This window comes from Lampetra fluviatilis, chromosome 3, assembly GCF_964198595.1.
Source record: "Lampetra fluviatilis chromosome 3, kcLamFluv1.1, whole genome shotgun sequence".
Taxonomy (NCBI): Eukaryota; Metazoa; Chordata; class Hyperoartia; order Petromyzontiformes; family Petromyzontidae; genus Lampetra; species Lampetra fluviatilis.
Window position 1 is genome coordinate 22,566,550 of NC_136277.1, and position 14,990 is coordinate 22,581,539.

At 47.7% G+C, this 14,990-nt stretch overlaps 1 protein-coding gene across 1 annotated transcript in view; it reads right to left on the reverse strand.

Annotated features, from left to right (window-relative positions):
* The window catches only part of USP24 (ubiquitin specific peptidase 24), a 58,942-nt gene that overhangs the window by 12,459 nt on the left and 31,493 nt on the right, over window positions 1–14,990 (reverse strand). The window contains exons 42-59 of the mRNA XM_078885172.1: window positions 14,377–14,496; window positions 13,497–13,625; window positions 12,281–12,379; window positions 11,820–11,902; window positions 11,276–11,417; window positions 10,726–10,845; window positions 10,020–10,324; window positions 9,325–9,452; window positions 8,502–8,968; window positions 7,712–7,807; window positions 5,619–5,722; window positions 5,163–5,276; window positions 4,452–4,551; window positions 3,384–3,503; window positions 2,875–2,964; window positions 2,303–2,405; window positions 1,673–1,797; window positions 539–652 (exon numbers count right to left, since the gene is read on the reverse strand). Of these exons, the coding sequence (XP_078741298.1) occupies window positions 539–652; window positions 1,673–1,797; window positions 2,303–2,405; window positions 2,875–2,964; window positions 3,384–3,503; window positions 4,452–4,551; window positions 5,163–5,276; window positions 5,619–5,722; window positions 7,712–7,807; window positions 8,502–8,968; window positions 9,325–9,452; window positions 10,020–10,324; window positions 10,726–10,845; window positions 11,276–11,417; window positions 11,820–11,902; window positions 12,281–12,379; window positions 13,497–13,625; window positions 14,377–14,496 (2,559 nt within the window). The remainder of the gene's footprint in view (window positions 1–538; window positions 653–1,672; window positions 1,798–2,302; window positions 2,406–2,874; window positions 2,965–3,383; window positions 3,504–4,451; window positions 4,552–5,162; window positions 5,277–5,618; window positions 5,723–7,711; window positions 7,808–8,501; window positions 8,969–9,324; window positions 9,453–10,019; window positions 10,325–10,725; window positions 10,846–11,275; window positions 11,418–11,819; window positions 11,903–12,280; window positions 12,380–13,496; window positions 13,626–14,376; window positions 14,497–14,990) is intronic.

Here is a 14,990-nt window from a genome sequence, read left to right on the forward strand (position 1 = left end):
CAGGTTCGTAGCAGTGTGCTAACCACTGCAAGACACACACATAATCATACCTACTCTTATCTTTACAGGATGTGGTAGCAAATGTTATTTAGCAAGCAACTATGCAGGACACAAAACAGATGTAATTTTCAACCAAGTGTTGAATTAAGTCTGTATCACCGACAGTCAACTCACAATGCTCCCTGTCCATATTATCCGGGTTGTGGATTAAGAATGTTCCTCTTACAGACACTGGTTTAATGACTAGCAGCTCCCCACTTAGAGTCAATGAATCAGTGTCACTTTAAGAGGCGATAAAAAACATTGCACATTCAACACCTTTACCCTAATTTAATAAACATTAGATACGTTTTCATAGCCTCATCTAATTCCATGTTTTATCCGGGCAACCCCTCTCCCCGCCAACCTGGATAATCGAGTTTTTAGGCTGACGAGGTTAAACCTGAATTCAGCTGACGCCACCCATGTGCGCCCCCCCACCCCAACCGCTTCTCGCTTAATTTCCCCCCCTCTCCCCGAGTCCCCAGCGCGGCCTTGCCTTGATCTGCTGAAGGACGGTGGCGGAGAACTGCTCATTGCAGAAGCAGAGGTAGCAGAGCGCCTGCATGAGGATGGTGACGATGGATGGCAGCTTCCTCAATGCGATGATGACCTACATCAAAATCATCACCAGCATGAGGATCAGCTAGGTCACAATCGGCACTATGAGCAGCTGCATCATCACCGGCAGGATTAGTGTCGTCACTAGCATCATCCCGCATCTCCGATTAGCAGTTGGCAACGTACGTTGCTAGAGAAGTTCAACATACATACTTACATTCTCAACATTATCAGCACCGTCATCACTCGTGTCATTGACGGTAAAATTATTTAAACCAACATCCTCAATAATAACATTAGAATAAGGACTAACATTGTAAATGGTGGAGAGGTGAAAGATGATATGGCAGTAAGAGTATTATTGATGACAATTACAAGGCTGCCAAGTTCTGGGGAAGGAAACATATATGAGATCACGCAATGGAAAGTCAACAATAGCCACCAGCATGTGTGTCACACACACAAAGCACGTGAATTCACAGTCCTGTATTGATGCAGCACTGTCAAGCTTTACATGCCACAGATGTGTGTTATGCACACCGCTACACTGGCTGTGTGGGAAGTGTGCACATGTTTGCATGTGCAAGGGCATGCGTATGAATATTGCCTGGTGCAAGGGCAAAGAGTAGGGAGGGGCTGATGCATTTGTTCATGAGCCAAATCAGATATTGGTACCAGCTAAGGCGGTAAAACTTTAGTCATATAAATGTATATGCAAAGTTAATAGAGAGTTAATTACTTGACAACCCTAGTCATAAAAATATCATTACCACGTCATTCATTGTTATTGGCCACATTGATACATTAGGAGCATTCAAGTTATGCCATCTTAGGTGGTACCGACAAGTGAAATATCTGGTCTGGGCTCATGGACTATGGGGAATCATTGGGTGTCGACTTGTGAGTGTATGAATGGTGTGACCTGACAGCCCTGATGATGATACTTTCGTTACTAATCTTGCTAATGCTGCTAATATAGCTGCTGTTGATGATGTTGATGAAGCTGTTGCAGTTAACGCTGCTGTTGTTGACGACGATGATGATGAGGTGGTAATGCGGTGCTCCTCCGCACCTCTCTGATGTAGGCCTGGTTGCTGTTTGTGAAAAGCAGTTGTGCGATGTCCTCAGGCAGGGTGAGGAGGGCGTTGGAGGGCGGTGCCTCCACAGCGGTGGAGGCCATGACCGCAGTGCCAGGTTCTGTAACGTCAATATCAAACACTGTCAACACTGCAAAGACCAGCAGCGTCATGGTCAGCAGCAAACAGTACCCATATTGGGATCATCATCAACATCACATTTCATAAAAAATCATCATCAGCATCATCAGCAATCGCACAATCGTAGACATCAGTGGCATTATCACCACGAGCATTAGCATCATAATCAGTAATACCATCATCAGCAGCATCAATACCATCAGAAATATCAGTTAACATCCTCATCAGCAGCAAACATAGAATCACCACCAGAAGCAGAAATAGCATCGTCAACCACATTAGCATTTTCATCATCATTAGCAGGATCAATACCATCAGAAATAAAATTAATAAAAATTTGTATCAGCATCAACCAAATACTCATCAACGGTAGCAGCACCAGTATGATCATCTCAGTCATCATGATCGCCATATCACCTTGGTCAGCAGCATCAACATCTTTGTGTGCTGATGCTTCTGCTTGTGATGGTGGTGACTTCACTCACCCACAGTGGCCTGTGATGAGACGTCACAGTGCAGGATGATGAGAGCCAGACAGGAGTGGAGGCCAGAAAATTCTCGCGTTTGAGACATGGTCCAGTGACGATTCTGCGAAAGAATAAAATCCTTTAACACGAAGCTTTCGATAACAGAGACAGTGGGAGAGATGGGGCTGGTGTTAGTGTTCGGGGCAGGACGGCAGTGTTAGTGGTAGAGATGGGGCTGTGGGGAGCGGGAGTTGTCGTGGTTAATACGCTGCACTATGAACCCGGCGATCCGAGTTTGATTCCCGCTTACGGCCAACACAAGTGACGATTATCTGAACCGGTCCCTGGGCCTCCCCTAGGTCGATTCAGCCTCAAAATGAATACCTGGTGCGTGGTGCTGGCCACCCACCCTGCTGTGCTGGCTTTCATAGGTGCTCGTTAACAACGCTTGCTCAGTCTATTAATGCTATATGGAGGGTTTTTGTCTTTGGTGGGCTGTGTTAGTGGTAGGGGTATAGATGGGACTGTGTTAGTGGTAAGGTTAAGGATGGGGATGTGTTAGTAGTAGGGGTAGATCTGGCACTGTGCACCTGGTTTGGTTGAGGTCCAGGTCCCAACAGGAATGAGATGAGGCGCCGGAATGCAGAGAGATCCAGCAGGAGCTGGCAGGGGGCTGGACCCTGAGAAACAAGGTGACAAGGAGCGCCATGAGGATTCGTAGGGACACGTGGGAACACAGAAGGCATAGGAAGGCAAGAGGAGATGTTGAGTAGCACTGGGACATAAAGAAGGATGGGAAACCAAGGGGACACATGGGAATACATGGGAGGACTTTGGGAAACAAAGGGAAGTTTGGGGAGGCATGGGAGCAAATGAGAATACAAAGGGAGTTTAGGAGGCTATGTTTTCGAATCATTGTCTGGATTGAGATCAGATTTAAAGAAACAAGCTTTGATTGAGTCTCAGCTTCAAGAAATCGAATTTCATGTTTAAAGTCGTTATCGAGACTCCAGGTGACTGGGTTTCAGGGACGTCTTGAGACTTGGCTTCAGGAAACTGGTTTTGGGACCAGAATTTTGGATTTTTAACGAATTCTTACCCTGCGAGCGAAGGACTCCAGGAGTCGGAAATACTGGGCACAGTTTTTACAGTTCTCCATGACATCTTTGTCCAGGAGGTCCAGTAAGGAATCCACCAGCTTCTTCAATCCCTGCACAACCTGACACAGTGATGACAAGCGTGAGTTTTTTTTTATCCACAGTCCACTAGGACAATGCATAATGGATGTGTGTACAATGTTGCTGTAATTTTATTATGTTTTATTTTTATTATTTTATTACTTCCCTTCTACATGACTTTACCGAAAGAACCAAGAAGAAAAAAAAAATGTTGCTGTAGTTCACTGAACAAACACCAGTGTCTGTGGAGAGCTCCTGCCTTTCACACCTACAAACCAGTAGCATTTGCTAAACACGCCGGCTGATGAGGCTTATGAAGTCAAAACAAGTCCAGTTTGCCTGCTTGTGTATGCCACCACGATACACGGAGAATGAAAGCAGGACATGCACCCTCTCCGTTCCGTGATTGGCTGGCCATCTCGCCAAGGCAGACAAAAGTGACGTTTCATCAATGGCGGTTGCACAATCGGTAAGATGGCTACTGCAAATTATGGAGAAAAGCCTTTCATGGCGAGCAATGCAACGGTGTCTCTGACATGGCCATTACGAACCTGGCACGACCGTATTGAACTCTCCGACAGTGATGACGAGTTCGAGGTCTTGAACCCATGATCTCAGCATTGCTGGTTCAGTGACTCTGGCACGGCCAACATGAACCTGCCCTCCCCCCCCCAAGAAAAACACACGCACTCACCTAGACCCATGCCTTGAACCAAATATCTCAGTGATGCTGGCCAAGTGTCTCCGACATGACCATTACGAACCTGGCACGACCGTATTGAACTCTCTGACAGTGATGATGAATTCGAGGTCTTGAACCCATGACCTCAGCATTGCTGGTTCAGTGACTCTGGCACGGCCAACATGAACCTGCCCTCCCCCCCCCCAAGAGAAACACACGCACTCACCTAGACCCATGCCTTGAACCAAATATCTCAGTAATGCAGGCTAAGTGTCTCCGTCCGACATGGCCATTATGAACCCATCACCTGGCTGTCTGTGTGCTGGAGTCCTCCCTCCAGGGTCTTGTCGAGAATGGTTGCCGTGTGACTCCTGACCTCACGAACGCCGCACTCGAGCAACAGCAGCCTGGGTCAGAGGTCAGAGTCAAAGTTCAGGGGTCAAGAGTGACGCATAAACAACCTAGATGTCTGGGGTCAAAGGGAAAACTGGTTTGAGGTCAGGGGATGGGACATGGTTGTGGTGGTCATGGCATTGGTGGGAATTATTTTGGTGGTAATAATGATAAGGGTTGTTGTGGTGAAGGCGGTCATAGGTGGTTCAGATGATGCTGGTGGTGGTGGTAGTTGCTATTTTGATAGGGGAGGTAGTGTTTGTGGTTTTGCAGTTGTTGGTGGCTGTGGTGAAAGTTGTGATGGAGTTGTGGTGTTGTAATATTTGTAGAGGTGGTGAGAGGTGTTGTAGTTGTGGTGGTTGTGGTAGCTGCGATGCGGTTGTGCTGTTATAATGACGATGGTGGTTGTGATGATGGTGGCGGTAGTGGCAGTGGTTTAAGGTAGTTGTGGTGATGACAGTTGTGGTAGTTGTGGTGGTGGTAGTTGGGGTGCTTCTTTTTGTGGTGGTTGTGATAGCTGTGCTGGTTGTCATGGTTGTGGAAGCTGTGGTGGTTGTGGTTGTGGAAGCTGTGGTGGTTGTGGTTGTTGTGATAGCTGTGGTGGTTGTCAGGGTTGTGGTTGTACCGTATCGTCTCATGTCCCTCTGTGCTCCTTATCGTCTCCAGGAGCCATTCGCAGGCCCGACTCGAACGGCAGAGCAGAGACCCGACCAGCATCATCCACTCATCAACATCCTCCCTGCATCACCACCACCACCACCACACTTATCATCATCACCATCAACATCAGTATCAGCAATAACATCATCACCACCGTCAACTTAAGCAATTTAAGTAATAATCAGCAGTATCAATAGCATCGTCATTGCCATGCAGCCTCAGCAGCAGAACCATCAGCAGCAGCAACATTTTTATTTTATCATCATCATCATCATCGATAGAACCATCAACACCATCGTTAATAAAGGAATGGACAAGGCAGTTGAGGTGTAGGAGACGGTTAAGGACATCGTGCACATGAGCGAGGCGTTTGAGAAGATGAAACGAGGTTGAGCGTTGACGAGGTTTGCACAGGTCTCACCAGAGCTTCTTCTTGGTGCGAAGGAAGGTGTTGAAGAGAAAGTTCACGGCCAAACGCAGACTCACGGTAGCCATCTCCTCAAAGTCCGTGTGCTTGCTCTTATTCTGAATAACACAGGAGCCGAGTCTCAATCAAAACACTGGTCCTAAATTTTCACAGCCCTTGTCAATCCACTGCTGGGTGAAGGCTTCCCCACATCGCGTCAATCATCACGCGATTCAGTGCAGCTTCACGAAGGGGAAAAGGAGGCCCAGGACTGGTTTGGATATCAGCGAGTGATGTTAGCCGTGTCCAGAAAACAAACTAAGGTCATACAGGTTAAAAGTGTAGTGTGCGAACTACTGTGCCACCACCGCAGTGGTCCTAAACGTCATAATCGAACCTCCAATACAAAAAGAACCTGGTTTTAGGAAAGCAGGCGTAGTCTGTTGGTGTGCTAGGGTGGTGGAGGTTGTGCTGTGGAGCGGTGGTGCAGCGGTTAGCGCATTGCGCTAGGAACCTGGTGACAGACACAAGTTCGATTCCCGCTCACGGCCAACACCAGTGACGATTATCTGAACCGGTCTTGGGCTTCCTCTAGGTCGACTCAGCCTCAAATTAGTACCGAGTGCGGTGTGTAAACATCGCCACTGAGGAGACAAAGGCGGCCGGGCGTGGTGCTGGCCACCCACCTCCTCGTGTCAAGTGCCGGCCTTCATAGGTGCTCTTGCTCCTATAGTCTGTTAAGGCCATACGGGGGATATTTATCTTTATGCTGAAGATCATGCTTATTGGTTCAGTGTCTAGGGGTTGGATGTGATGCACATTCCTCATGTGGCATGAGTGTGATGCAGGGATCCATGTAATGTGGGACACATGTTCATGTGGCATTCACTGGCTTAATCAGATCACAATGCAACACCTTAACAATGGCTGGCGGCTCCCACACGAGACTTCGTAAAGCCAACCTACCTAAAATCCCAGTTAGCTTGGATCCTTGACTCTCTACTGCAATATTAGTGATAGATCAACACGTATGTTCTGTACTTCTGATCAGGTAAAAATGAATCACGCATTATCACACAAAGGCTTTAAATAATGTAACAGCCATTTTCAATCAACTGCTGGATAAACACAGAGTGCTGCACACGATCTGTTCAGTACAAGGTAAAGGTAAAGTTCCTCCCTGGTAAAAGAAGAATGCGTATAGGTAAATGTAATATCAATATAAATACTCTTTGGTTCTTTCGGTAAAGTCACGTAGGTATAAAATAAAATACCTACGTGACTTTACCGAAAGAACCAACGAGTATGGATTCCTGCAGTCACGAAAAAGCTTCAAATCAAGATCAATATAAATATCCAGTATAATTTTAGAATAAAGATAGACCCCATGTTAGCTAATGTTACGAGCCATGGATGACAAAGAGTAAAGAAAAAAAAAACTCCGCACATTTGTCAGTAACATTGAGTGGCCTTAAAATGAAAAAAATAAAATATAAAAAGGTGACATTTTGGGCACTGGCCCCCTTATTTCACAGCACATACAGAAAGCGGTGGCGTTTGCGATGCAAACTGCTGTGCCACGACTTCAGGGTCACGAAACAACATTTGAAGTGGTGACCGGATGTCCAAGTCCAGAGTCACAACAAGAAGCCAGGAAATGTGGAAGAGCTCAAGGTAAGGATAAAAACTGCCCTTGGAAAAGTTACTCGAGACATTTTGGGAAAAAAGTATGGAGAAATTTTCAAGTTGGGATGAAAAGGTATGAACAGTATTGAAGTCTTGCATTACTTTAAAACCAGGGAGGGACTTAATTATCACAGCATCATCATTATAACCAGCCATGATCTATTTCCTGCTGAACGAAGACCTCCCCAATCCGTCACCACCTGTTACAATCCTGCGATGTCAATGATCCATGCAGCTCCTGCACACAGCCACGCTGTACAGTCTTAAATCACCGTCAACCATCATCATCCTCTCTGGGGCATAGAGAATGGGTAATGCTAATTAGTGTATGCAAGTCAACAGCAGTGGTTTATGACCAATGGAGAAAGACTGGCCACTGCCATAGGAATGTGGAATTTCCACCTTTTTGTCTCAAAACTCACGACATTGATGGACGCCAGCGCTCGGATGAATTTGAAGTAGTTTTGGTTGTAGACCTCTCGGTTCTTCATGAACTTCAGGTTTTCTTCGAGAACCGCCTGGTAGCATGAAGCAGAAAAATTCCTTCACGTCACCAAGTCGATAAAAATAATCAACAACACCAACAAATGAAGTGACATGCCACTAAGAAAACGGCGTCCAAGACGGTGGCCTGAGGTTGAAGGTCAGGCCTGCAGGGCTTAGCGAAAAAGTTAAGATTAGTCAGGGGTGGGGGGTGGGGGGCACACGAGGGAAAATGGGAAGATTCGAGTTATTGTTAGGCTTTGTGTTATTGTCAGGCTTTGGTAACGGTTATGGTCACAGTTAGGGTCAGATCGGTGCTCAATTTCAGGTTAGTGTCCAAGTTTATTTTATGGTAAGTATTCAGATAAGACCAAGCATTCGGGTGTTAGGAAGGGGTGTAATAGTTAAGGTCAGGATTGGGATGATAGTCAGCACTAGTGACAGTGTAATGGCTGGTCATATTAGTCTCAATAAACGTGGGCTTGTGTTAATATCCAGCATGGTTATTGGTTATGACTAGGGTCAGGGCCAGTAATAATGTCAACATGTTCACATGTTTAGGGCTATGGTTAGGAATATGGTCGGTACTAGTGTCAGTGATATGTTCAGCATGAGTGTCAGTGATATGACCAGCACTAATGTCAGTGATTTGGCGAGACGAGCTAGCATCAGTGCGCGTCTGGGATAGTGGCCGTGTCGAGGGCTCGTATTCGGGACAGCATCCCGCACCTGACAGATGGAGGGCGGCATGCGCTCCCCCAGCATCCCCGTGCGCTCCCAGCGCCGCACGAGGCGGGCGAGCAGGGAGAGTCCGTCGTGAGCCCGAGGCGGGCGCGGGGACGAGGCCGGGGACAGATCCGGGGACGCTGCCGCCGCCGTCGCCGCCACAATACCCGGAAACACCCCCTGTCTGGATCCAGATCCAGAACCGGAGCCAGGGGTGGAGGTGACACCCAGTCCGGAACCGGAGTCAGATACGGCATTGGAGCCCAATCCAGAGCCAGAGCTAGATCCAGAACTGGTGCTGACACGACTTTTCTTGGGCAATACAGGTGATATGGCAGTAGTGGAGGTGGCTGTGGTGGTTGAAACGTTCGAAGCAGCAGCAGAGGCAGCAGCAGCAGATGCCCCAGTGCGTTGGTAGAACAGCATGTAGGCATTCCAGTAGCGGCGACGGAGATCCGACGCAGAGTTGTCTAAACACACGGGAGGCACAGGTGGTGGCAGTTATTAAAGTGCTGACGATGGTTGTCATGTTGCTAATGTTGGCGGTGGCAGTGTGATGAAGATGGTGATGGTAACATGAGTGGAGGTGTTGTTGGTGCTGACAGTGGTAGTGATAGTGGTGATGAAGATATGGGTGGTGACGCTAGAAATGCCGACAATGGTGGTAATGGTGTGGCCGATGGTAGTGGTTTTGGTAATGATAATTATAGTGGTGAGAGTGATGGTGGTGATGTGGTTGAGTTTGTGACAGTGGTGGTGATAATGCTGCTGCTGATAATACTGATACTGGTGATGCTACTATGCTGTTGCTGATGACGATTCTCACGTTGATCGTAAACCTTCGTTCTGTACTCTCCGCCAAAGCATTCATATTCCAGGGCCTCTTCCGTCATCTCAAACCCCTCCACTTGGGTGTCGTTAAACCGGAACCAACGGCCAAGAGCAGGACCGGGCCTGGCATAACCACAACAACCCAAAGACAACCATTAAGTACAACAACAACAACAACCATCAATCAAACAGCATCATCATCATCATCTTTTGCATTACCATCACAATCCATCAACCCAACATCATCATCATGTTTATCATCTCCACAGCCACCACAACCATTTACAAAAGAGCATCACCAATATCTCCACAACCACGGTAACCATCTAACTGCATAATCGTCATTGTCATCTCAACAACACCATGTGCTTAGCAATGGTAGCTCAATGTCTCTGACATGACCATTATGAGCCCCCTGAGAGAGACAGAGACACTCAGAAAAGTGCCTGAACCCAGAAGTCATTGGTTGCCAGGCCAATCAATGTCTCCAACACAGCCATTATTTACCATCCAAGATAGACAAGGCCTCAAAAACCCACGCTCTAAGTGATGCTAGCTTCATGCCTGCAACACGGCCCATTATAAACCCCCACCTTCAGAGCAAGTGAGAAATATTCAGACCAGAGCTTTAAAACCCTCAAAGGTTGCCAAGCTCAGTGTCTGCGATACCACCGTTATGGAGTCTCTCACCTGCGCTCCTTGATGAAGCTGTAGTAGTGCCCCGCGTGCGCTTGTCCGCTGTGAACCACGACGCCCACGAGCTCGTACTGATCGTCGTGCACGCCGGCTCCCCCGCCCGGCGCCGCCGTGGCCGACCCATTCAATGCCGCGCCATTGCTTCCGTTGCTGCTGCCATTACTACTGCCGTTACTGCCGCCATTACTGCCGCCGTTACTGCCGCCGTTACTGCTGTTGTTGCTGCTGTTGTTGCTGCTGCTCTCTTGGCGAGCAAGCCCCACGGTCGTGTACGGCTCCATGTTGAGGAGGAACGGGAACTGGGAGGTATGGGGTCGGGGGGGGGGCGGGGAGAGAGGGGAGGCTTGAGGAGGTTCGGGAGGTGGTGGTGAGAGGTGGTGGGAGGTGGATGAGGTTAAGAGGTAAATGAGCAGGTGGAGGTCGTTGAGTTCGGAGAAATATAGAGAGTGCGGCCAGAGGCAGATCTGATATTTGCATTGTGTGCGTTTTAAAATGTGTATATGGTATATGCACAAAGCTCACGTGAACACTCCAGCCACTAGAGGCTGCTAGATTCACCACGTTGTTTAAAAAAATCATTCGTTAATCAAACCATGACCGTGCATTGAGGAGGAAAAAATGTGACACCCTGAATCGTGATGATGGCAATGCTCCTGCTGCTAATGATGATGATGCTGCCGCTGATGAAAATGACCCTCACCCGGATCTGCTCGTCATATTTGATGGGGCGGCCGCTGTCCCAGTCGAATCCGAACCTCATGAGATGAATCACGAGCAGCTCTGGCAGGGACTTGATGCACATTCGCTTCACAGTCGTGCGCTGCAACAAAGACAAAGATCCCCCATATTTAGCCGACAGACTGCTGGGGCGAGTGCTATTAGCAAGTACCCATCAAAGGCTAGTGGGGAGGTGGCCAACACCATTCCCAGCCACCTTTGTCTCCCCAGTCCTGATGTTTATACACTGCAAAAGATACTGCTTTTAGGCCAAGAAAATCAACAGCAGGGCCAATATTGATTCAGCTATTTTTCATTGATGCTGGTTTCCAGGTTCAAAGCGTAATGCACTAACCATTACACCACCGCTCCTCACACGTAGACACGTAGACACGTACACACCCACACACAAGTATAGCCACAGACATGAGCGCACAAGTGCAGAGGCGTGTACCGAGATGCACACGTGCTGCTTGGCTACAGAGTCTGGGCCAGTGCAAATACGGGAAGTATAATCTGGACCAGTATCTCACCTTGAGGCAGCACCTCTCACAGTAGTACGAGTTGTCCCCTTCCAGAAGTTCGCCCCTCACAAACTGGTCAAGGCAAACCTCAAGACTCGAGCCGCCAGTCACACCAAGGTCGAGAGCCACAAACAGCTCCTCTCTCTCATACCTGATACACGAGACACGGGGAGGAGAAAACACACAGAGAGACGTTGATTAGGGGGACGGGAGCATGGGGAGGAGGCAAATGAGCAGGGAAACATGGGAATAAAGGAAGCAAAGTGAGAAGAAGAGAGTTACAGGGAAGAGCATTGGGTGTAGGGAAACACAGGGAGGATAAAGGAGAAAATGGGGAGAAGAGAGTGGAGAAAGGAGGTGCAGAGAGAAGGGAGACACAGGAGGAGGTGAAGGGGAGACACAGCAACAAGAAGGGGGCATGGCAGGAGACACAGAGGGAAGGGACATGTTTTATTGCACTGGCTGCTCAGGTTTAATTTGTGTTCATATTTTGCCGCAATTCAATAGAATGAATGGTTCTGCACTGTGTGTTCCTGCTAGCAGTAAGACGAACCTGTGTGGACAGTCCTTGCAGATTTTCTGGTCGGAAAAAACTCCCTGAAAAGTGTTCTTAAAGATCTGTTCCTTTCCCAGTTTCTGTGGCACACAAAGCATAAAAACAAAAATGAAAATAGCATATTAAATTGACAATGATTACCAATAAAATATATAACAGTTTAACATTTCACTGAATTTAAGTAGCAAGAGCCGGGAGAAAAGAGTTATGATGTGGTTATTGTTACGAGTAAGGATTAGTGTTGAGTTAGGGATAAGGTTAGGATACAGTGTTAGAAGTATGTGTTACGAGTTAGGATACGTATTATGGTTCGTGTTAGAAGTTGGTGTTCGAAGTTATGGTTAGTGTTAGGAGTTAGGAATAAGTGTTGCGGGTTCGTGTTACGAATTACAGTAAATGTTACGTGTTGGAGTCAAGTAGTAGGGCTGTCGAGTCAATGGACAGGATTATAATTTGACCTTCAGGTGTTCGTCGATTTGGTCGATGATGCTGGTGAAGAATTCGTAAGCATCCTGCTGATCCCGAACCATCAGGGGCCGGTTCCAGAGCCTGAAGATCTGGGAAGACCAGGAAATACGCACACACATACATACACACATGATTCATGTACATTTAGGTGAATGTATGTAAGTATTAACAGGCTTTGACCATATTCTTTGTTTTTTTTCGGTATAGAGTACGTAGATAGAAAAAGAAAAGTACTTTTATTATAATTTTTTCTTTCTATCTACATGACTTTACCGAATGAACCAAAGAATATGAATTCCTGTAGTCATGAAAGTTTCAAGTCAAGCTTTGACCAGTCGCCCTCCAACAACAACAGAGGGCAGAAGAGCGACGCTCACAACGACGAGCAGAGCGGCTGCTAAAATGCAGCAAGTTGGCATAGCAGGGGGCACAGGTGGTGCATCTGCCAGTAATCTCAATCAGTCAACCCATGGTACCTGGGGCTGTCCCGTAACCTCCTGTCAGTGAGCCTTTGACACTTAACGTGGCCTGGCACAAGCAGAGTGGCGATGTCACCGCCACTTAGTGGCGAATGGTGGCTGTTCTTGTTGTTGAAGTATTCATAATCCATGGCAGTGAATCGTGAGAGCATTTCAAAATGTTACCACAAAATATAACATTTTCAAACATTGTATCTTATAATATCTGATTGCAATGTTTATAATTATCTCAAAATGTTAAAATGTAAAGGTGCAGCCCCTGCACACCACCAAATTCAAGTTTGTTGCACTTCTAGAATATAATTGTAATTTACATGAATGACTTGGTCAATCAATACAATCAACATTATGATCATCTACATCTACACATGATGTGTGTGTGTAGGTAGTTGGAGCGGTAGTGTGGTGATTAGCGCGCTGCACTACGAATCCGGCAACCCAAGTATGATTCCCCGCTTTCACCCAACATCGTTGACAAATGTCTGAACCTATTCTGGACCTCCCCAAGGTCGACTCAACCTCAAAGGAATACCTGATGCACTGTGTAAACATCAGCACTAGGGAGCAAAGGTGGCTGGGCGTGGTATTGGCCAACCACCCCCTCATGTCCTGTGCAAGCCTTCATAAGTGCTCACGAACAGCACTTGCCTCACCAGTCTGTTAATGGTTACACAGTGGATCTGTGCATTTCAAATTGTGTGTATGCGTGTATGTATGTATGCATCACCTTCCAGAATGTCTGTGGCACGTAGTACTGCAGTTTGCTCTCCATGAGGTGTCCAAAGAGACACTGCACTTGATAGAAGACGCTCTCATCTGGGTTCTCCGCATCATCCCCCTCCACAGCCAGAATGGCCTAGAAACACATGCAGACACAACAGCAGTCACGAAGTGACAGTGACATCACCACGGCGCTTGGGCCCAGCCAAATGCACCAATGCCACGTGAAGTGTGTAAGGCAGGTCACAGAACAGACATATTACAAGTTAACCGACTGAAATGACTCAGATGCACCGCCTGTGCTCCAGTTTTCAGACACATGCAGACACACGCTGACACAACGATCCCCCGTATAGACTTAAAAGACTAAGGATAAGTGCTGTTAGCGAGCACCTATGAAGGCCGGCACAGCACACGAGGGGATGGGAGGCCAGCACCATCCCGGCCATCTTTGTGAGCATGTTTACACCATGTTTACAAATTGCAGGTACTCATTTGAGGCTGAGTCGACCTATGGGAGGCCCAGGACTAGTTCAGATAATGATCACTGGTGTTAGCCGTGAGCAGCAATGGAACTCGTGTCACCGGGTTCGTTGCGCAGCCCACTAACCTCGACACTACATGCAGACACACATGCTGACACACACACAAGCACAGACATATATACGTGCTAGTGACGGTGTTTGGGTCAGGGCAAAGGCTAGCACTACTTTCTTGTTGGAGTTTGGGTATTAGGGTTAGTGTGGGTTTTGGGGTTAATGTAATGAGGGCTAACACCAGTGACAGCATTAGCATCACGGCTAGTAACAGCGCTAGTAATAATGCTGATGCTAATGTTCGAGCTTTTGTTCACGGTAAGGGCCAGGAGGGCGAGTGTGCGGGGCTACCTCGGGTAGGCCGGGATGCATGTAGAGCTGCTGGAACACGGCGTTCATGTAGCACGTTGCTCCCCCGTTTCTGAGACCCACAAATCCGGACTCGGAGCGACCATCCACAGGCGGAAGGTACTGAAAAACACCCACCAAGACACAACAAACACACGGGTGTGAGTGACACTGCCTACAAGGACAAGGCGTGAATGATGCACAACCGTTGGAAGCCAGGGCACATAACACAGCCTTGCATGGGCCAGGGTGACATTTGCCGAGTGATATCCAGCCTCCCATGCCTCCTGCATAGTGCAGAGGTTAGCGGAGGGCTCGGTGGACAGCTCTAAAGAGGCTGGGTCAGTAGGCAAGCTGTGGTGGTGGTCGCTGGCAAGGATTATCATGGACCGTGTAAGCGCATGCTATATCATAGTGTTGCCATTTCATGATAATCCTAATAATAACACCTTGGCTTAAGCAGTGTGATGAAGACACGGGCAAGGGAAATTAGGAAGGAGTGGAGCGAGCAAAACCGTAACTGTCCATGTGCCTGGCTTGTGTGTCTACATCGAAGTGTGACTGAGTGAATACTGTGCATACGTATTCTCCCACATTTGAAGGGTAATTTAGCAGAA